At 48.3% G+C, this 22,903-nt stretch overlaps 1 protein-coding gene across 1 annotated transcript in view; it reads left to right on the forward strand.

The window, feature by feature from the left end:
• The window catches only part of MIPEP (mitochondrial intermediate peptidase), an 85,197-nt gene that overhangs the window by 17,987 nt on the left and 44,307 nt on the right, over window positions 1-22,903 (forward strand). Inside the window, exons 8-14 of the mRNA XM_055542534.1 lie at window positions 6,747-6,795; window positions 8,232-8,292; window positions 10,681-10,733; window positions 11,164-11,317; window positions 12,496-12,573; window positions 14,003-14,207; window positions 15,338-15,447. Coding sequence (XP_055398509.1) covers window positions 6,747-6,795; window positions 8,232-8,292; window positions 10,681-10,733; window positions 11,164-11,317; window positions 12,496-12,573; window positions 14,003-14,207; window positions 15,338-15,447 — 710 coding nt within the window. The remainder of the gene's footprint in view (window positions 1-6,746; window positions 6,796-8,231; window positions 8,293-10,680; window positions 10,734-11,163; window positions 11,318-12,495; window positions 12,574-14,002; window positions 14,208-15,337; window positions 15,448-22,903) is intronic.

Raw genomic sequence — 22,903 nt, forward strand, 5'->3', positions numbered from 1 at the left:
CAAAGCGCAACCACTTCTCCTTACCTTGGACGTGGGGTATCTTCTCACGGCCACCCCTCCTGACCTTGGACGTTGGGTGTCTCCTCGTGGCCAGTGGTCCTGACCTTGGACGTGGGGTAGCCCCTCATGGCCACCAATCCTGACCTTGGACGTGGGATAGCTCCTGCGCTGCGCAGCTGCCGCTGTTTGTCTAATTCAGTGAAACTAAGCCATGCTGTGTGGGGCCACCCAAGACAGATGGGTCATGGTGGAGAGGTCTGACAGAATGTAGTCCACTGGAGAAGGGAATGGCAAACGACTTCAGTATTCTGGCCTTGAGAACCCCATGAATAGTATGAAAAGGCAAAAAGATAGGACACTGAAAGATGAACTCCCCAGTTCGGTAGGTGCCCAATATGCTACTGGAGATCAGTGGAGGAATAATTCCAGAAAGAATGAATAGACAGAGCCAAAGCAAAAACAACACCCAGTTGTGGATGTGACCGGTGTTGGAAGCAAGGTCCAATGCTGTAAAGAGCAATATTGCATAGGAACCTGGAATGTTAGGTCCATGAATCAAGGCAAATTGTAAGTAGTCAACAGGAGATGGCAAGAGTGAACGTCGACATTCTAGGAATCAGCGAACTAAAATAGACTGGAATGGGTGAATTTAACTCAGATGACTATTATATCTACTACTGTGGGCAAGAATCCCTTAGAAGAAATGGAGTAGCCATCATAGTCAACAAGAGTCTGAAATGCAGTACTTGGATGCAGTCTCAAAAACGACAGAATGATCTCTGTTCGTATCCAAGGCAAAGCATTCAGTATCGCAATAATTCAAGTCTATGCCCTGACCAGTAATGCTGAAGAAGTTGAAGTTGAATGGTTCTATGAAGACTTACAAGACCTTGTAGAACCCCCCAAAAATGTCCTTTTTATTATAGGGGACTGGAATGCAAAAGTAGGAAGTCAAGAAATACCTGGAGTAACAGGCAAATTTGGCCTTGGAGTACAGAATGAAGCAGGGCAAAGGCTAATAGAGTTTTGCCAAGAGAACGCACTGGTCATAGCAAACACCCTCTTTCAACAGCCCAAGAGAAGACTCTACACATGGACATCACCAGGTGGTCAGTACTGAAATCAGATTGATTATATTCTTTGCAGCCAAAGATGGAGAAGCTCTATAGTCAGAAAAACAAGATCAGGAGTTGACTGTGGCTCAGATTATGAACTCCTTATTGCCAAATGCAGACTGAAATTGCAGGAAGTGGGGAAAACCACTAGACCATTCTGGTATGACCTAAATCAAATCTCTTATGATTATACAGTAGAAGTGAGAAATAGATTTAAGGGACTAGATCTGTAGACAGAGTACCTGATGAACTATGGACAGGGATTCGTGGTGTTATACAGGAGTCAGGAATCAAGACCATCCCCAAGAAAAAAAAATCCAAAAAAGCAAAATGGCTATCTGAGGAGGCCTTACAAATAGCTGTGAAAAGAAGACAAGGGAAAAGCAAAAGCGAAAAGGAAAGATATACCCATTTGAATGCAGAGTTCCAAAGAATAGCAAGGAGAGATAAGAAAGCCTTCCTCAGTGATCAATGCAAAGAAATAGAGGAAAATAATAGAATGGGAAAGACTAGAGATCTCTTCAAGAAAACTACAGATACCACATGAACATTTCATGCAAAGATGGGCTCAATAAAGGACAGAAATGGTATGGACCCAACAGAAGCAGAAGATATTAGAAAGAGGTGGCAAGAATACACAGAAGAACTATACAAAAAAGATCTTCATGACCAAGATAATCACGATAGTGTGATCCCTCACCTAGAGCCAGACATCCTGGAATGTGAAGTCAAATGGGCCTTAGGAAGCATCACTACGAACAAAACTAGTGGAGGTGATGGAATTCCAGTGGAGCTATTTCAACTCCTAAAAGATGATGCTGTGAAAGTGCTGCACTCAATATGCCAGCAAATCTGGAAAACTCAGTAGTGGCCACAGGACTGGAAAAGGTCAGTTTTCATTCCAATCCCAAAGAAAGGCAATGCCAAAGAATGCTCAAACTACCTCACATTGCACTCATCTCACGCTAGTAAAGTAATGCTCAAAATTCTCCAAGCCAGGCTTCAACAGTACGTGAACTGTGAAATTCCAAATGTTCAAGCTGGATTTACAAAAGGCAGAGGAACCAGAGATCAAATTGCCAACATCTGCTGGATCATGGAAAAAGCAAGAGAGTTCCAAAGAAACATCAATTTTCTGCTTTATTGACTATGCCAAAGCCTTTGACTGTGTGGATCACAATAAACTGGAAAATTCTGAAAGAGATGGAAATACCAGACCACCTGACCTGCCTCTTGAGAAACCTGTATGCAGATCAGGAAACAACAGTTAGAACTGGACATGGAACAACAGACTGGTTCCAAATAGGAAAAGGAGTATGTCAAGGCTGTATATTGGTCACCCTGCTTATTTAACTTATATGCAGAGTACATCATGAGAAACCCTGGGCTCGATGAAGCACAAGCTGGAATCAAGATTGCCAGAATAAATATCAATAACCTCAGATATGCAGATGACACCACCCTTATGGCAGAAAGTGAAGAACAACTAAAGAGCTTCTTGATGAAAGTGAAAGTGGAGAGTGAAAAAGTTGGCTTAAAGCTCAACATTCAGAAAACTAAGATCATGGCATCTGGTCCTATCACTTCATGGGAAATAGAAGGGGAAACATTGGAAACAGTGGCTGACTTTGTATTTTTGGGCTCCAAAATCACTGCATATGGTGACTGCAGCCGTGAAATTAATAGACGCTTACTCCTTGGAAAGAAAGTTATGACCAACCTAGACAGCATATTAAAAAGCAGAGACATTACTTTGTCAACAAAGATCCATCTAGTCAAGGCTATGGTTTTTCCAGTAGTCGTGTATGGGTGTGAGAGTTGGACTATAAAGAAAGCTGAGCACCGAAGAATCGATGCTTTTGAACTGTGGTGTTGGAGAAGACTCTTGAAAGTCCCTTGGACTGCAAGAAGATCCAACCAGTCCATCCTAAAGGAGATCAGTCCTGGGTGTTCATTGGAAGGACTGATATTGAAGCTGAAACTCCAATACTTTGGCCACCTGATGCGAAGAGCTGACTCATTTGAAAAGATCGTGATGCTGGGAAAGATTGACGGCGGGAGGAGAAGGGGACAAGACGAAAGAGGATGAGATGATTGAATGGCATCACAGACTCAATGGACACGAGTTTGGGTAAACTCCGGGAGTTGGTGATGGACAGGGAGGCTTCGTGTGCTGCAGTTCATGGGGTTGCAAAGTGTCAGACACGACTGAGCAACTGAACTGAACTGAGTAAGTCATACTTTTTATTTCATTGATGAATCATTGATGATGATTTGCATTATTTTTGTTTTAACTCAGCTCGTTTCTGTGCTCAGCCTAACCACACTGGTTAGGATTAGTGGGAGTGGATGGGTGATCAGTGCTCCTGCTGGAGGCAAGGTTGAGTGTAGCCCAGGTCATATAAGATCCCTGCTTTCAGAGAGAAGAGGGCTGCTTCTCAAGGTTGGGGGTGGGGAGCGTCTCTGGGGGGGTTTGTGAAAAACTTACCTTGTCGTTTGTTGAGTTCTTTATGATTCATCACGTATAAGAGAAAATGTATCACAATGAAAACAGTGTAATTTTCAAAGGCATTGATTAAATTACAGTTACACTTTAGACCCAAGTCCTCAATAGGGTGGCCGTGTCAGGGGGTTGTTCAGACTCGCTGTATTTTCAGGGTTGAATCCACACGACTTGGTGTCGGGCTGAGTGGGAGGAGATGGCAGTGGACACCATGGGTTTCCGTCCGTGCATCTGGATAGAATTGTGGGGTCACTGGGAAAGGCCCTGCAGGGGAGGGTCACACTTGCTGCAGGCTCCATGCTATCTCTCTCCATCTGGTGTCCAGCCCTTCTTTCTCTGTGGGGCCCATAGCTTCTTCCAGGTTTTCTTGAAGCCACCTTGCCTTGTTTCTTTCTCTCTAATGTGTGTCTTTGGGGTCCAGACGGGGTTCCCACATTTGAGGAGGAGCACGGAGGAGAGTGGGAAGGAGTGGGCACAAGTGGAGAAGGTTTGTGCTCGGGGAGTTAGGTTTGAGCAGGGCTGTCGCTGGTCGGCGGCAGGGGGCACCATGAGGGGTGCAGAGAGCAGCTGCAGGAGACGGGGCGGGAGGGCACGTTTGCCGTCAGGAGGCTGCAGGGCTCCAGGCTGCTGGTGGCTGCGCACATGGTGAGACGTCACATTCAGGCACCTGAAGGGAGAGCCAGGCTTGCGACTGAGCCACTGGGAAGACAGGGAGTCCTGCCGATGGGGTTGGGGCAGGGAGCACGGTGGTCCAAGTTCATGAGATGCTGGTCGGTGTGCAGGTGGCAACCAGGGTGGGCGATGGATGGGACATGCTGGGACGAGCGCTGGGGGCAGCTGGGGCTGACACAGGCGCCCAAGCGGCAGCCAGCAAGTCCACAGCTCACGGGGTGGTCCGTGGGAAGGTGTCTTGGAGCTGGACTCTGCACACACGGTTGTGTACGGTGTGACCTGTGTGCTTGGGGGCTGCAGCGTTTAGTTGGGGAGCTTGGACAGGGCCATGTGAGGATAAATCTTAGTCCTGGTCAGTGTCCTTTAGTGCTGAACGCACTGACCAGGCACCACAGGGCCCTAGGGTTTTAGGAGCTCAGGAGGTTTACAGACGCTTGGGTGGCTGTGGAAAGTTCCATGAGGAAAGTGAAACTGGAGGTGGGCAGTAGGGGCCAGTGGGCAGAGGGCAGGGAGGTGGGGCGAGGGCTGGCAGGCCACGGCAGGCGCCCCGGGACCAGCGCTTCAGGGGCCTGTCTTCCAGGAGCCGTGCGACTGCCTTCAGGCGGTTCAGACTCGCTGCTCTTCACAGGACAGTGTTCCAGGTAGGTAATCGAGGTAGATGTTTCCTGTTCAAGAGAGCTAGAGAAACAAAATGGGTGAACGTCAGTACAAAATTATTTTCAAATAAAAAGCACACACAGATAAATATTTGAAAACAGTACCCTGTGCCCACTGGTTTGACATCCTGAAATAAGGTTTTATTTTGAGCTAAATAACAGTTTTTTCCTAAAAGTCTCAGCACCATCTAACACTATACACCAAGCCGTGTTTACGGGTGGGATCTCTGTTGATGGTGACTAGAGACCATGGCTTCCTGTAGCAGGTCCATTCCTTCCTCAGCCTTTTATTTACTCAGAAACGAGATAAACTGAAGAGGGCAAGAAATTAAAACCATGTAAAAGATCATCTGAAAACATAAAAACAGCGTTTGTAGCTTACTCTAAAATATGTATGAAAAGCTCTATACACGTGAATCAGCGCCTAAAAGTGCTAAATTCAAAAATTCTCATGAAAAATTTCCTGTTACGGGAAATAATCGTAATTCCACTGCATTGCTTTTATGGGTTTCTGCAATATAATGACTTATGGCTGAAGTATTTTAAGTAGTTAAAAAAAATTCTGACAGCCTAAATTTTTTAATACTTGAGTACAGTCAGTTAACAGTATTGTGATAGTTTCAGATGAACAGTGAAGGGACTCAGCCACGTATATACATGTATCCATCGTCCCCCAAACTCTGCTCCCATCCAGGGCTGCCACATGACATTGAGCAGAGTTCTCCATGTTTTACAGTAGATACTTGTTGATTATGCATTTTAACTATAGCAGTGTGTACATGTCCATTCCAAACTCCCTAACTGTCACCCCCGCCCCTCCATCTGGGGCAGTAGTTAGTTCTGTAAGCTTGTCTCTTTCTGTTTTCTAAGTTCATTTGTATTTCTTTCTAGATTCTACATTAATGGATGTCATACAATATTTCTCCTTGTCTGTCTGTCTTCACTCAGTAAGACGCTCTCTAGGTCCATCCATGTTGCTAAATATGGCATTATTTCATTCTTTTTAATGGCTGAGTAATGTTCTGTTGCATACATATACCACATCTGTATCCGTTCCTCTGCTTGGACACTTAGGTTGCTTCCACGTCTTGGCTGTTGTAAACAGTGCTGCAGTGAACACTGGAGTGCATGTATCCTTTCAGATCATGTTTTTCTCCGGATATATGCCCAGGAGTGGGACTGCAGGGGCGTGTGGGAGCTCCGTTTTTAGTTTTTTAAGGAACCTGCGTACTGCTCACCACAGTGGCTTCACCAGTTTACATTCCCAACTGCGATGTTGTAGGGAGGAGAATCTAAAGTTCTAATGTTCTAATTTTGCTACATTTTCTTCCAATATAGATCCTGAACAGATTATATTCTGCTGTGTATTTAAAAAGAAAAACATTTACTCAGAAAAACATTGATTTTTAAAACCTGATGTTTCTAAATTGTGCAGACTTTTATGAACAAATCAGTCTAGCTATCAAAAAAACTGAGAAACTTTTTTCCTTTATACATATAGATATAGAAAACATATAAATAGATACAGAAATAGATTGAGATTTTGGATGATTTTCTTTTGCTTCCTCTTAGCTCTTTTTTTTAGGGGGAGAGTATCATCTAAGGCTCTGGAGTTTATGGTGTCAGCTTTGATGAACTTTAATTTAGAAGTGTCGAGTATTAGGAGCCCTGCTTTCCTTTGAGATTCCATCACTTTAAAGACACTGTATAGTATGGATTTATGGTCACAACATTGTAATTTTAACATGTGTGTTCATTTTATTTCATGTAAAGATATTTTCTTTGGGATTTTCATTTTAGAGACTGTCATGGAGTTCCTTGAGAAACTGTCTGACAAACTCTCCGAAAGGTTTGTTTTTTTTTTTTTTAATTCCGCTTTTTAGAGTACACATGATTTAGCTTTTTTTTTTTTTTTTTGAAGACTTTTAAAGATTTATTAAAAGCATTAGGAAGTGGCCCATGAAGAATATAGGTGTTGAATATCGGGTCGGATCTTACACTGACAGTGAGCTGCACTTGGAAAGCTCACAGCCCTCCTCTGGGGGTGACTGTCCCGAACGCTTGGGCCGTCCTCTGTAACTAACTCACCAGTCGTCTTCAGCAACTCATTACTGAGGTGGACTGTTTAAAATCTCCCAAACCTTTTTTGAAACTATGTATTTTAGCTTGTAATGAGCCGGTCACCTAGTCTTGCTCTTCTTTGGGCATAAATAACGGGTGGCTCACGTCTGCTGTGTTGTGTGTTAGAGTGCCCAGTGTTTGTAACTCAAGGCTCTCTGCTCTTGGTGGTCCCTCTGCCACAGTGCCGGCCTTCCCCCTGCCCAGCCCCCCTGGCCTGGTCCTCGCCAGTCTGGTCGTGCTTCTCTGCGGGCCGAGCCCCCAGGAGCCTTCAGACCCCCAGCACGAGGCCTCCAGCACGAGGCTCGGCAGGGTCTTGGAGGACCGCAGTCTTGGCTCTCCTGTGGAGCTGTCTAACCCCTGTTCGCTCCTTGACTGCACCCCCATGTTAAATTTTAGCTCCAATTTTCAGTTTGCGTTATAACTACTGCCTTAGAACCCAGTCCTCTCTACTTTGCATTATATTTATTAGTTCTGAAATGATCTTTCTTATTCTTAATGCAGTGAACTGTTGTGGCTTTGATAGAATGAAGTAGTGTCAATTATGCAGTTATTGGAGAATTTATTCTACTTTCCTCTGCTAGTTAAGCTTTATTTGTTCTTTTTTCACTTGTTTGTAGCTATAGATATTTTAAGCAAACATTATCTTCAGATTTTTTTAGTGAAGATTTTTAAATTACATTTAGTGAACTATATTTTTTAATTATATTAATTCTAACAAAAACTTCATATTCTGTAAATATTAAGTGCATGTGTGATTACAGCCCAGCTAGTTTTTTGATAGGGGAAAATGATAAGTGGTAATCTTAAGTAAAATCTTCTTTTAGAGAAATTAAATTGTTAGCCTCTTTTTTAAAGTATAGCAAAAAGTAGTGATTTGAAGCTTACTGATGAATACTTTGCATATTCTTTAACACTTAAATTTTCCAAATTTTAGTACTTTAAGACAAATATCTGCTTTTTAAGGTAAAAATTACAGAAGTTTACTGATGTATGTATCACTGTCTCTTCTAACACATGGAAAATTTGGATTAATGCTAGTTTACATTTTTACTACAAATTACTACTACTATCATGATTACTGGAAAGTAGCAGAAGCAAACTCGTCTTTTATAATCTACTTGTGAAAATTTTGTCCTCGCAACTAATGGTAAACCTGTTTTACAGAACTATGAAAGATTTTGAGATGATTCGAGGGATGAAAATGAAACTAAACCCTCAAAATTCTGTAAGTGGCCATGCTGAGTTTCTTTTCCTTTTACTATTTATTTGTCTCCCTGGGTGTTAGTCGTGGCACGGGGGGCCCTTGGGGCGGGCTCTGCAGTTGTGGCTCGCGGGCTTAGTTGCTCTGTGCCGTGTGGGATCTTCGTTACCCAGCCAGGGATCGAACCCACATCCCCTGCCTTGGCAGGCGGATTCTCCACCATTGGATCACCAGGGAAGTCCAGAGGTATTTCTATTATAAACAGTCTGTTGGCTGAGGGCTCTGTCTTTTGGCGCTGGGAACCACTCCCCGCTCTGCGCTGTCACTGTGGCCCTGGCCGCGGTCGTCTCTCTTCTCCCGGGTGACGCGTGTGCCTGAGGAGCTGGTTTTCTGGCCCGTGTCCTGCTCCCTTCTTGTATCCCAACTGCTTTCCTGGTGCCGCGGCTCTGAGTTAGATGCTGGAAGGCCTCCGGGCTCCTCCGGAGGGAATTTTCTGATGGGCCTTGCCCGCCCCCCCCGCCCCCCCCTTTGTTTAACGTTTTCAGAGAGTTCTCAGGCTGTCTTCCCATTTCCTAGCTTTCCCCCCACACCCTCCTTGACCTGTGGGCCCTTTCTATTCCACTGCCCTGGGGCCCCAGCCACTGTCTTCTGCCCCCACCAAGGCCTGCAGTGCCCCTGTGCTCCTCTCACTCACTTACTGCTTTGCTTTCCCTTCATTTATTTTATATTTATTTTTTACTGAAGTGTAGCTGATTTACAGAAATGGCAACCCACTCCAGTGTTCTTGCCTGGAGAATCCCAGGGACAGGGGAGCCTGGTGGGCTTCCATCTATGGGGTCGCATAGAGTCGGACACGACTGAAGCGACTTAGCAGAAGCAGCAGCTGGTTTACAGTGTTGTTCTTTACTTTTAAACTGTGGCTGACATCTGTGGCTATAATACTTTGGCCACCTGATCCGAAGAGCTGACTTATTTGAAAAGGCCCTGATGCTGGGAAAGATTGAGGGCGGGAGGAGAAGGGGACAAGATGACAGAGGATGAGATGGTTGGATGGCATCACCGACTCGATGGACATGAGTTTGAGTAGGCTCCGGGAGTTGGTGATGGACAGGGAGGCTTGGCGTGCTGCAGTCCATGGGATCACAAAGAGTCGGACATGACTGAGCGACTGAACTGACTGACTGACATCTGTGGGCCAGCAGATGCTATGCGTCTGGGTCAGGAGAGGAGACGGTGTCTAAACTGAACCTTTCGGACCCCGTTCGTAAGAATGGACTCCCTGTTCATAGAGCTCTGCTCAGAGCCTGGAGTTGTGTTTCTAAGCAGTATACTTTCCAGGAGGTGCTGTTGAGTGACTCAGAGGACAGCTCATGAGGGACTGCTGCACAGCAGGCAGAGCTCGGGGCCGGGACACTGTAGGAAAAGGGAAACACAGCCTGCCCTCCCGAAGCTTACACCTGGGGTGGAGCGAGAGTGAAGACAGGAAGAGTCAGCCTGCACAGTCCTGCCGGGTGGGGGCTCGAGAGGGAATAGTGCAGGCAGGCGGGTGGAGGGGCCATCTCGTAAGGCCTGGGCAGTGATGACCCCTCCAGGGAGATGGCACAGAGCAGCCCTGGGAGAAGCGAGAGGCCCGCGACAGCCAGGGACGAAGCCCAGGCAGAGAGGAGCACGAGAGGCCGGCACAGGCCAGACCTGGCTCTCAGAGGCTGGGCTCAGGGGTGTGTGAGGGTAGGTGGAAGGTGGGGACGCACTGGGGGCCAGCACACGTGGACTGTGCACCTGAGCCAGGCTGACTGTGTCTGGCCCGGCTGCTGCCCTCTGTCACCTGCCAGCCTGCCCCCCGGGGGATGGTGGCCCCTGCAGGGTTCCCAGCTCTGTTACCGCTCTGCAGCCGGCATCAGGAACGATTGTTCAAGTGCTTCTTGATGACGCGTTTTCTTTGCCAAGTTCAGGGTTAATTCTGCTGCAGCTCTGTCTGAACTGCTGCTTTCATTCCTGGGATCCATGCTAAGCTTCCTGCGTAGGTCCAGAAAGGGCCCTAGTCATGCCTTTAGTTCCCCGACCCCCCTGCACTGTCCTATGGATTAACATATGGGCCATATCTGGGGTAGATTTCAACGTGGCTAATTTCATCTATTAATGTTGACTTTTAGAAGTTCACATTTTAGAATGACATTTGTCTGCCTTTTCCCCCAGTTCTGCAAGTATAGCTGATTTCTGCCTCTCAGCTCATTGATTACAGGAAAGGCAGAGTAGAGAATAAGGAATGAAACTCTTGCCAGATGATGAGTTACTAGGGTTTTTATAAAACTTTCCTGATACAGTAACAGGTTACATTTTATAAACTGGCTGCATTATTGATGAAAACTGAAATCATCCCAGCTTTCCTAACGGTGAGCTTCTCTGCTACAGGAATTGATGCCCTGGGACCCCCCGTACTACAGTGGACTAATTCGGGCTGAGAGGTGTGTGTCTGAAGAAGTGCTCCCGTGTGAGAAGGCAGGATCGATGTGTCTTGAGCATCTGCCCACTAACTGGGTAGTTGTGCTTTCACTTGGCGCCCACGTGGCCAGTGCCTGCCCGGCGGTCACTCCTGGTCCGGAAGCTGCGCTCTTGGGCCTGTCCCCCGCAGCCTGTCCCTGGGCTTCTGTGGTTTCCCTCTGTAGACCCCGTGAGTGTCTCCCCGTCTGCCTCTACCCCTGGTGTCTCCCTCACTACCATAGTAATCAGTCTGCTGCTCTTCTGAAGAAAAACAGGCCTGAAAACCCTCTTCCAGAGTAGAGACCCACTTCATGATTCAATCCTTCCTTGACTCCTGGTTTATAAATAAAGAGTGAGCTTCACTCCCCTCTAGAAGCTGAAGCTCACAGAAATGCGGCTGCTTCTCCTCGGCAGGTTCAACATCGAGCCCAGTCTCTACTGCCCGTTCTTCTCCCTGGGCGCCTGCATGGAGGGCCTGAGCCTCCTGTTCAACAGGCTGCTGGGGGTCTCGCTGTACGGGGAGCAGCCCGTGAAGGGCGAGGTGTGGAGTGAGGACGTCCGCAAACTGGTGAGTGCCCGGGGCAGAGTGCACTCCCATCTGCGGGGCCTGGGACCCTGTCCACAGTGCTTTAATCCAGACTGCTGCTCTGGTTCAGGACACTGTGAAAACACTGTTCTCTAGAATCCACTGTTGCAGGAAAGTAGGGTAAACACGTAGCAGCAGAGTTCTTTCTCTGAGAGAAAATACTTTTCTGAGGAGTTGGATAGAAGGTTGAGCCCATGTGTGCACCGGCGGCTGGGCGGTGGCCCGTGTGCTGGTGTGAGTCCTGGACGGTCACTCCGAGCCTGGGGCCCTCCCATTGGGGCCCACTTCATGTGAGCTGCTGGTGTTGCTTTTCCTGGTGGGGTTTGAGGGTTTGCGGCCCTCAGGCTTAGTGCTCTGGCTTAGCGCACCGTACTCTGATCACTGTTCTCTAATAAGCGTGGACTGTCTCCTCGTTGCCTGACTGTGTTTGATGATTGTAGATTAAGCTTAGTTACCGAGCAGCCAGCAGTCTCCTGTGCATCACACAGGTGGATAGCCTGCAGCTATGCCACGAAGGGAGAGAGCGTAACAGGAGAGTGCCAGGACCCAGTGCAGGCGATGGAGGGGCTCGTTCAGGAGGGAGCCCCCTGCATGGGCAGCTTTCCCCAGTGCCTTGAGCAGTTCCTGGCACCAAGTGGATGCTTCATGGAGGCTTGCTGGAGTCCCCAATAGTTGAGGTTCTGTCCGGTAGAGGCCCCGCTTATGCAGAGGTGGATGGAGACCCTCTCTCCTTGAGCTGTGCCTCACGGGGCTGACCCAGGAGGAGGCTTCGCTCCCTGCTCTTCGGCTGAAGCCTATGCCACTGTGGTTGGTGTGCGGGCGTCCTCACCTCCTGGGCTGCAGGAGGGGTCGCTGTGCTGCCGTCCTGGGCTGGCTCAGGCCCAGGGAAGAGCCATGGCATGGGGGCTGCGGTCAGGACCCAGGGCTTGTTGGGAGGGTTCCTCTCCCGTCAGAGTTCACCAGTCACCCCAGAGACACAGCAGAAGAGGCTGAAGGTACGGTGGACCCACCTTGAGGTGACCTTGGAAGCAGAAAGCCATAAAATGTCTGCATTGGTGGCTGTTGGTGTTCTGAGTGCAGGTTCTGGTGTTTGGAATGTGTTTCTACCTTTGGAAGTTCTGATGGCTTCATTCACCAGTAAATCAACCTTTTTTTCCTAGGCCGTGGTTCATGAATCAGAAGGACTGCTGGGGTACATTTACTGTGACTTTTTTCAGCGAGCAGACAAACCACACCAGGTGATGCTTTATTTACAAACCAGTCTCTCTAGAGTGATCAGTAGCTAATGTGTATTAATGTTAACTTTAGCTCTCATTTTTGTAGTTACTAATGTTTAAAAGACATTAACAGTGGTGACTAAATATGTATGTTTGAAATTGGGTAGAATTTAAAGACGGCAGAAGTTACGAGGTAGTTACAGAAATGTGTATCTGCTGTTTTCATCTGGGTCGCGGTAGCAATGATTGTAGTGATGAGTGCTGTTTTAGGAGCCTGTCTGTGTGCCTGCCAGTGCCTGAGCCCTTCTCATGCACCGCTTTGAAAGTTTCCCTCAGCCTTTTGAACTCAGTCCTGATGAGATGAGGACACTGAGGCCAGAGAGCTGAGGTTACTTGCCTAGAGTCACACAGTCAGAGGTGCGGGGGTTGGAGCTGTCCGTACGCGGCATGGGCCTGCTCTAACACTGCACAAGGTGTGTCTCTGAGGAACCTTGTCAACCACCAGTTGCTCCTTGTGTGAAACCACAGGCCAGGTTTCCAGATCAGTCAGCTTCAGCAGTTCTGAGCAGTTGGACTGGAACTGTCAAGAATTCAGATTATAAAGTTATAACAGAAATAATGGTACCTTGTATTTAATAGTGATCCACAGTTTCCACAGCGGTTATAACAGACTAGTTAATGCTCTGGCATTTGACACGGTGGAGGGGAGGCTGGTGGAGGTAACCAGTTCTCAGGAGACGTGGCCAGCAGGTCTGCACGGCAGGACCCGAGTCAGGGCCATTGGCCGCTGCATCCTCTGTTCCTTCACTGTGCTTGAAAGGCTGGAGAGTCCAGGTTTGTGACCTGGGTTCAGGTTTGAGGTGCCACAGCCCTAGCTGTGTGTCCCTGGACACATGACTTAGTATTTCCAAGACTTGATTTGTTTTCTCATTTGGGAAATGAAATACCTGCCTCGTAGGTTTATGTGAGAAGAAATGATCAACTTTTGTATGTGGACTGAGAAAGTGACTCAGGTTCCGTGCTTTGTGACAGTTGAGAGCTCGTCACTTCGGGCGATGGAGACGGTGGTGGGGTGTGTGGCCTGTCTCATCGCTGGCCACAGAAGGGGCTGTTAACACCAGTGTCCCTCCCCCCGTGGCTGCCTTTCTCCCTGCCCTGAGCATCTCGAGCGTCTGAGCTCAGTGGTGACCGTGTCTTCAGCTCCTGGAACGTCAGCTCAGCATGTCTTTGGAGTGAATGAATGAGTGTCAACATGAGCTCAGAGTATTATTGGTGTTTTTAAGAAAGTAACATTTCAGCAAAGGAGAAAGTGTTGGGAAAAAAGTATAAATAAAAGAACAGAATTAAGGTAACACTTGTACTCATTCATTTTGATAGAACTTTGCATTCATTAAGACTTGCTTACCTTTTAGCTTCTGATCGTTTCTTCACTGGTCTTGTTTTCTTAAAGGATTGCCACTTCACCATCCGAGGAGGTCGTTTAAAGGAAGATGGGGACTACCAGCTCCCCGTGGTGGTCCTCATGCTGAACCTGCCCCATTCCTCAAGAAACCTGCCCACACTATTGACTCCTGGGATGATGGAGAACCTTTTCCATGAGATGGGACATGCCATGCACTCGATGCTGGGACGGACTCGATACCAGCATGTCACTGGTGAGCAGGAGCTCACTCAGTAGGACTTCGTTTATTGCAGTTCTTTAAATACACGCTTTTCATCTTAGTTGGAAAAAAGCCTTTTGTTTAGAAAACCTGTGGTCATTGATCAGGTGGCTTCTTCTTGTCCTTCCACCTGTGATCCGACCCAACCCTCATACATTTTTTCCGTCCATGACAACAGTTCTCACCAAGGCTGTCTGAGTGCCTGTCTCTCCAGTTTGTACCATTTTACATTCTGCTGTGTTTCACGTGGAATTTACGTCAGTGGCTGTGTGTGTGAACAAGCACGCCTTCTCAGCTCCAGCACAGGCTTAGCAAGTGAACAAGTGAATGTACACGGCCTCTTTTTATCCAAAACCAGTCAGAAAACTTCAGGGCATGTTAAAAGGCATGGCCAGGCCCTTACTGTCTCTCTTCTGCGTCCCCTGCATAAAGCCGTGGTTTTCCTGCTGATGACAGCCCCCCTCGTCATCCTCTCTAAGCTTGCCATCAGACGGGTCAGCCCTGCACCACCTGGGCAGGTGTGGTTCTTAGTATTCAGCAGCTAACTTTACACACACAGTATTTGGGGGAGGAGGAGATATTTTGAAAAGACTGCAGATGGTCTGGACAGAATCATAAAGTGCCGCCAACACGTTCTTATAGGATTTGTTAAAGTAATTTTGAGTTTGAAATGTTGCCTTTCTATATTGAGGGTTGACTTTGTTCCAGAAATAGTAGATAAAATACCTTTAAAAGGAATGAGGGATACTGGCTTTTGGTGATGGAATTCAGTGCGTTCAATTAGAATGCGTTCATTGTAAGAGTGTTGTAATTCGTGTGCCAGGTGTAGCCTGGCGGAGCTGAAGACGGTTTTGTTTGTAGAGGGTGTGAGCCGTTGCTTTACAAGTGCTTTACCCAGCTGTGCAAATATTTTGTTTTGCTTCTGATACATGGGAAAATGTATGAGATGAGTACAAACTTTCCTGCAAATATGTGCAATAATTTTATAGAAGTAAAATATTGATTTAATGAATTAAAGACTATCGTAGTTCACCAGAAGTACAAATAAAAGTGTAAACGAGCGCCTGTGGTGACGCTGACATACTGCCACGATTCCTGCCGACCTCTCCTCTCGCCCCTTCCAGGGACCAGGTGCCCCACGGACTTCGCCGAGGTCCCGTCTATCCTGATGGAGTATTTTGCCAACGATTACCGGGTGGTTCACCAGTTTGCCCGACACTATCAGACAGGCCAGGTAGGGCTGATGCGTGCGTGTCCTTGGGTGTGGTAGGGGCGGCTCTTGGGACCCACCGGCCGGCACCGAACGCTTGCTGCCTCTTCAGGCTCTTCTCCAAACCAGACTCCTCCTCCTGATTCCTGACTCGCTCCCTCCATTTGTCGCTGTTGTGCCGTGAGGGGGACAGGCAGCTGCCCTTGTCGTGCACCGGCGGTGCTGTGTCTGGTCCACACACCATCCCCCTCGGAAGCACTGCGTCCTGTCTCCAGAGGCGACAGGCCGTCCACGGAGCCTCAGTGCTACCTCGGGGAACTTCTGCTCTTCCTGCCCTTTCTGCTTCTGAACATTTGTTTCTCTGTCTGAATCTGTTGTTTCATAAACTGTGATGTCATATTTCCCTAATACGTTTAGTTAGCATCTGTATGAGGCCAAGTCTGAAAATCCCTTAGGTTCTAGTTGTTGTCGTCTAGTCGCTCAGTCGTGTCCAACTCTTGCGACCCCCCTGGACTGTAGCCCACCAGACTCCTCTGTCCATGGGATTCTCCAGGCAAGAATACTGGAGTGGGTTGCCGTTTCCTTCTCCAGGGGATCTTCCCCACCCAGGGATTGAACTTGCCTTTCCTGCATCTCCTGCGTTGGCAGGTGGATTGCTTCCCACCAAGCTACCAGGCACAGGTTTAACTAGCACCTTGTCGTGTTAGAGATTTTACTTCCGTAGAGGAGGGTTAAGGGAACCATGCTCTGCAGCGAGTTAGCTCTGAGCTGGCGGTTAGCATCACGTGTTTCCTGTCCGCGCGCCCCCGTCCTCTCGGGGCTTTGATGGCGTGCTGCTTCATTAGGTATGTGTCCCCTCAGTCTGCACCTCCCTGAGTGCCTGGATATAGTCGCGTTCATCTTTGAATCCTCAGCATTTATTTACTTAACTTTTTAAAATATATCTGTTGCATTTTATATATTATGTAACAGGCAGTGCAGTTAAAGCAATGAAATGAATTAGGAAAAGAGATGATAAGTCCATTGGATTTGGAACTCAGTTGTTTGTAGGAAATCTTTACATAGCAAAACTAAGCATCTATGCTCACAGGCTGCTGCTGCTGCTAAGTCGCTTCAGTCGTGTCCGACTCTGTGCGACCCCATAGACGGTAGCCCACCAGGCTCCCCCGTCCCTGGGATTCTCCAGGCAAGAACACTGGAGTGGGTTGTCATTTCCTTCTCCAAAGCATGAAAGTGAAAAGTGAAAGTGAAGTTGCTCAGTCATGTCCAACTCTAGCAACCCCATGGACTGCAGCCCACCAGGCTCCTCCGTCCATGGGATTTTCTAGGCAAAAGTACTGGAGTGGGGTGCCATTGCCCTCTCCGTGCTCACAGGAGAGCCTATCAAATCCTAATTTGTTTTTTTTTTTTAATTTAAAATTTATTATAGGTCTTTATTTGTAGAATTGTCAGCATTTAGAATTGTGCCAAACACAAAAGAAATTGAAGAACTGGGCAGAATCAGTAAAAGGGTCCAAGCCACCTTTGTGACTTCTCTTTCCAGTTGTATCTCTGGATGCATGATGTGAGTTGGCCGTGTCTATTCTTTGGACTTTGTTGTGTCTGTTATTGTCAGTGTAGGGTAATGGTTGAGTTCTGGAGAGCTCTCTATCGTACTCTATTTGAGTTTGTAGAAAGGACAAAATAGAAGGATTAGTAATCCAGTCAGCTACCTGTTCATCAGCCTGCAGAGAGTTGCGCTGGGGATTATGTAAACTCAGCCAAGAATACAGACGCACGTAGCCCCTCGCCTGGCAGCATGTCCACCGCGGCTCCACACTGGGGGCTGGGAATGGGGAGGAGACCTGACTGCGCTCCTCCTTGAAGCCTGAATCGGTGGACACTGAGGGACAGTGGTGTGGGGGTGGCCGGCGAAGGGTGGGGAGACTAGAGGTGGCCCCTGAGAGCCGTGCAGAGGTGTCTAAGAAACCAAGGGCAGCAGGAAAGGAGCTGTCTGAGGAGCTTAGGCTTGTAAGAGGCCTGGACACACGCACGAAGGGCAACTGCAGCTGAGCAGCGTAGACCCTTCAGAGTAAGGCTGAAATTCACCACAGATAATGAGTTTACAATTACTGTTGTCCCTTTCCAGAACAGTCAGGAAAACAAAGAAGGGCTAGAACCCCTGCTTGGAGGGTGATGTACCATCTCTGAAAAGTTCCTATTTTAATCCTGAATTCTTCAGTCAGAAGAACCATTTTTGAATAAGATCGCTTCAAGAAAAGAGTATGAAGTGAAGTCCACAACTCCTCTTCAGAGATGAGACCGGAGGAAAGCAGCAAGCTGCTCTGGATTAATTCCAGGCTCAGACTCAGGAGGGACACCCAGCGGGCTGAGGGGTCACAGACACAGCCTCCACAGCAGGAAACCATCCTGTGATTCCATGGAGACTGGCGAGCCCGCCAGAGGCACGGGGCACAGGTGCACGGGGGGCTTGCTCTTCCCGTCGCTGATTAAACGCCAAGTGGCTGGATATTTTCATTCCAAGGGCAGGTCTCGCCCAAGGGCAAGAGTTCATTCCTCCAAATCTAGGCCTCTGTAGATAAATAACATGAAGGCCCGGAAGAGCACTTGTGGGTGCATCTTTGTGCTTCGTTTCCTGCCCCGCTGGTCTCCCTGCTGGCCGCCTGGTGCATCCAGAGGCTCTCAGAGTCAGGGTTACGTCTCCGTGACTTATTAACCCCTCCCAGTCTTTTATCTGAACTCAGCATCCCAGAGCCAGCAGGTTCCTGTGGTCGAGGAATTAGAAGTATGCCTCTCAGGTCCACAGGTGGCTCACAGCTGCCAGAGGAAGCAAACCCCAGGGCTGCTCATTCAAGGTTCAGACTGTCTTGACAGTGTCAGGGCTGCAGCAGGGCTTGTTGCAAATTAATCTTAAAACCAATAGTGCAGAAATACAGATTTGGTGGCAGCTCATATGAAAGGGTCCAGGTTTTTAGACGTGATGAACCCACTGCGGCTCGGCAATCGGGAGGAAGCTCCTTCGATCTTGGTGCCCGTGGGCTGTGTTGCGGGGCCTGTGGTGTCTGAGGAGCTGGGGTGTCTTCCTTTTCTGTGCTTGTAGGCTGTGGCCTGCAGCCTGACCCCTTCCAGATGCTGCTGTCTAGCGCAAGGTTATCTGTGAATGGCCTGCTTGTCTGGAAGCACGGCTCTGTCCTCCCTTAGACATCTCCACACACAGGTCCTTTCCATCCTAGCAAAATGCACAGGAGGTAAAACACGCCAGGTTAACTGCGTGTCAGCGATGTTTTGGGGTCAGTGCGCCCAGGAGCCATGCTCCCCTCTCGCCACCAACCACCACCCCCACCAGACACTGTCCATCCTGCAGAGCTGGGGCTGTGCGCATCAGACACTGAGTCTCTTCTCCCTTCCCCAGCCCTGTCAGCCGCCAGTCTGCTCTGTCTCCAGGAGTCCGACTCTTCTGTGGACCTCACTGAAGTGGATCATGCAGCATTTGTCTCTTGTAGTTTATCTCATTTAGCACAGTGCCTGCAAGGTTCATCCCAGCGGTGGCCTGTGTCAGAACAGCTTTCCTTTTAAGGCTGGGTTGCCATCTTTGTGTGGGTGGACCACACCAAGATGGTCAGCCTTTCTTCTGCTGATGGACACCTGTGTTGCTTCCATATTTTGGCTGCGGTTGGTTCGGCTGCTCCGCAGCTCAGAGACAAGTGCTGGTGGGAGTGGAAGGTTGCTTTAATCAGGAGGCAGCAGCCTGGGGGAAGGCGGACTCCTGTCCCAGAACCCCCTCCAGAGAGTCTGCTCAGCTGTGAGGGTTTCTGAAGGGAGGGAGGGGAGTGATCTCAGTTAATCTTTGAGGTAGGGGTCAGAGTCAGAGCCAGCCCTGCTTCCGCCCCCGTGTGCAGACTGGTGGACTCCTCTCAGTCTCTCTTTAGACTGTTTACACAGTCTTTGCTCACAAGGCTCCTGAAGGGAAAGTGATCTAGTCGTCTGTCTATTCCTTGTTCTTCATTTCCCCTTCTTAAGGAAAGAAGCAGCAGGTTATGGGAGGCATTGCGTAATCCAAAGATGGGAAAGGTGCTCTGGGGCTGGAGGTGAGCTATAGGGTCGCTTTGCTGCGGGGACAGGGCGTGAGGTCCCTGCGGAGAGCCCTGCTAAAGGGCTGCCTGCAGGGAACTACCTGCAGGCCCCTGTGCGCCGGCGTTGTTTCTGCGGGATCAGGGCCGGGGTCCGTCCTCCATAACGTCTCACACTGATCCAGGGCGCCGTCCTCTCGGAGTGGAGATGGGGCTGGAGCTTCTTACTGACAGTGTTAGTCTTCTGCTCACACGCAGGCAGAACAAGCTGTAGTTACTCTGATTCCCTGACTGGTAGGAGAAGCGGGGCTCCTCCTGCTCTTGAGGCGGGTCTTGGAATAATCGTGAAGCCAGAGGTCAGTGCTAGTCAGGCTGGAGCCGCTGGTGTCATGGCTGCAGTCTGGTCGTCGTGAGCATAGCCTCGCTGCCCCGCGGGTGAAGGGGCTCGTTCTGAGTCCCTGATGCCCACTCACTCCCCTCGGTAGTCCCCAGGGTTTACACGCTCTGTGCCAGGAGCCGGAGTGAGGGCAGCTGGGTCCTTGTCCCTGCAGCCCGGCAGCGCACCGCCCCTCTGCAGGCCTGCCCTTCCCTGACCCCTCTGTCTGGTCCCTCTCCCCCCAGCACCCCTCAGTGCATCTCAGGCTATGGGGGCTCTTCTGTTCCTCGTGGGGTGACAGGAACATAGGTGACTTAGAAAGCACCCTGAGAAGAGGCTGCCACTTCGTGTAAAATTGAGAACTTTCCTCTTAGGAATGATGTAAGAATCAGGTTTTAGACCAGAAGAAGAAGCTGCAGTCTGTCCTACAATATTTGAAGGACACCATGTAGAGGAACAGGATAGAACTGCCCTGTGTCGTCTCAGAAAAAGTATGACCTGGAGCAGTAGAGGGAAAACAAAGCTGATTTCAGTTCAGTGGATTCTTCTCGGAAAGGATCGGAAAGGAGATGCCTCTGAAAGTTTTTGTTTTTTTGCTTTGCTTTTCCTGGTGGAACCCTTTTTAACAAATAATTTTGTTTGCTTATTTTTGGCTGTGCTGGGTTTTCGTTGCTGTGCGGGCTTTTCTGTGGTTGTGGCGAGGGGGGCTCCGCTCCTCTCTAGTTGCGGTGTTGGGGCTTCTCACTGCGGTGTCTTCTCTTGCTGTGGAGCTCGGGCTCCAGGCGCGTGGGCTCGGAGTTGTGGTTCCTGGGCTCTGGAGCACAGGCTCAATAGCTGTGGCCCGCAGGCTTATTTGCTCCGTGGCATGCGGGATCTTCCTGGATCAGGGCTCGAACCTGCATCTCCTGCCTTGGCAGGTGGGTTCTCTACCACCGAGCCACGAGGGAAGCCCAAGAGTTACTGCATTTTTCTGCATCTTTTGAGGTAATTGGGTGGTTCTTTTCTGTTTATCTAGGTATGTCATGAATGTTGGTATTAATGCTAGGCCCCCTTCACATGCCAGGACTGGGCGACATTGGTCCTAGCTTATTTTTTGTAACACACATGCCAGGACTGGATGACGCCGGTTCTAACTTACTGTTATTTGTTTCTTGTAACACAGCACTGGCTTTGGTTTGCTCATATTTTGGGTCTGGAGGATCTTCTGCATCTGGGCTGGTGAGGTATTGGCTGTGGTTTTCTGGGTCCTCTCACTCTCATGGTGTGGGCATTAAGTAGATCCCGTTTCATAAGATGGGCTGCAGAGCTCCTCCTCCTCCTTACGGGCACTTTTATGAAATAGTAATAATCTGTTTTGCGAAACTTGGTCAGAATTCATCTATAAAACCGTTCAGGGTCTGTCATTTTCTCTGTGGGAAGATTTCTTAAATGACTGATTTCCTTCATAGTCACAGGACTCTTTGGCCTTCTTTAATTCTGAAGTAAACTTTGCTAACTTGTAATTTTCCAGAAATGTATCTGTCAACCCAAGTTTTCGAGTTTATTGGCATAAAGGTATTTACAGCCTCTTTCATGCTTCAGGTCCTGCGCTTCTGTCTGCCTCATTCCTAATACTCTCCTCTCGTTTTCTTCTCTGCTAATCTTGCAGAAGCTTGGTGTCATTGTTAGTATCAGGAGTCGTTGCCGAGAGCTCAACAGACGCCTTGTTTACGCTCCCTGTCTTGTTTGTTTCAGTTACTGTTTCTGTTTTTATGATTATTCTCTGCCTTCTTCCCTCACTTTCTTAAGGTGGACACTTAGCTGACTAGGTTTCGATTTTATCTGACACGCGTTTACACTTTAATGCTGTAAATTTAAACTATGTGACGAGATGGCTGGATGGCATCACTGACTCGATAGACGTGAGTCTGAGTGAACTCCGGGAGTTGGTGATGGACAGGCAGGCCTGGCGTGCTGCGATTCATGGGGTCGCAAAGAGTCGGACACGTCTGAGCCACTGAACTGAACTGAACTGACGCAGTATTTTAGCTGCATGCCATGATTTTCATACAAAATATTTCTAATGTTGCTTATTTCCACTGTAATTTCCTCTTTGGGTTGTTTCAAAGTGTAGTTTAAATTTTTTAAATCTTTGCAGAGGAGTTTTTTTTTTTTTTTGTCACTGTGTCTGTGCTCAGTTTTGTCCGACTCTTTGTGACCCCACGGACTGTAGCATGCCAGGCTCCTCTGTCTGGGATTCTCCAGGCAGGAATACTGGAGTGGGCTGGCATTTCCTTCTCCAGGGGATCTTCCCGACCCAGGGATCAAACCCACATCTTTGTGTCTTCTGCATTGGCAGGCAAGTTCTTCACCACTGAGCTACCTGGGAAGCCCAGTCTTTTTATTATTGATGTCCAATTAGTGCAACTGGTATTGCTTTTTGCATTTTATTGATACTTACTTTATGGCCCAGTGTGTTATCAGTTTCTGAAATGTTTTGCTTGTGCTTGAGGACACTGTGTATTTTCTAACTGTTGAGCTTGGGGTTTCGTGCCCTTCTGTTAAGTTCTCCTTTCAGTTGTGTTGTTTAGATTTTTGACAGCTAACTTCTGTGACCTAGCAAAAGACTGAGAGATGGAAAGAAGGCTTCCACTAGGACACAGCTTATATCATTTTTCCTCTTAGTTTTGTCTCTTTTATTTTTAATTGTTGAGACTTCATTTAAAGCAATTTTAGGTTCACGGCAAAATTGAGGGGAAAGTATACAGACTTGCCACCCCTGTCCCCACTCACGCACAGCCTCCTCATCGTGGTCAGCATCCCCATGGGGTAAGGGGCGTGGAGAGGCGGGATGAACTTACCCAGGCGCGTCACTGTCTCCCCGAGTCCACAGTGTCTGTTCTGTGGGTCTGGAGAAATGTATAATGACGTGTGTCCGGCGTTACGGTGTACACAGAGTAATGTCAGTGCCCTACAAGTAATTTAATTGACTTTTGCTCTATTTGGGAATATTTTGTTGGATTCATAGAGTTGAGCCATTCCTTTCTTCCTCAGG

The sequence above is a fragment of the Bubalus kerabau genome, chromosome 12 (genome assembly GCF_029407905.1).
Source record: "Bubalus kerabau isolate K-KA32 ecotype Philippines breed swamp buffalo chromosome 12, PCC_UOA_SB_1v2, whole genome shotgun sequence".
Taxonomy (NCBI): domain Eukaryota; kingdom Metazoa; phylum Chordata; class Mammalia; order Artiodactyla; family Bovidae; genus Bubalus; species Bubalus kerabau.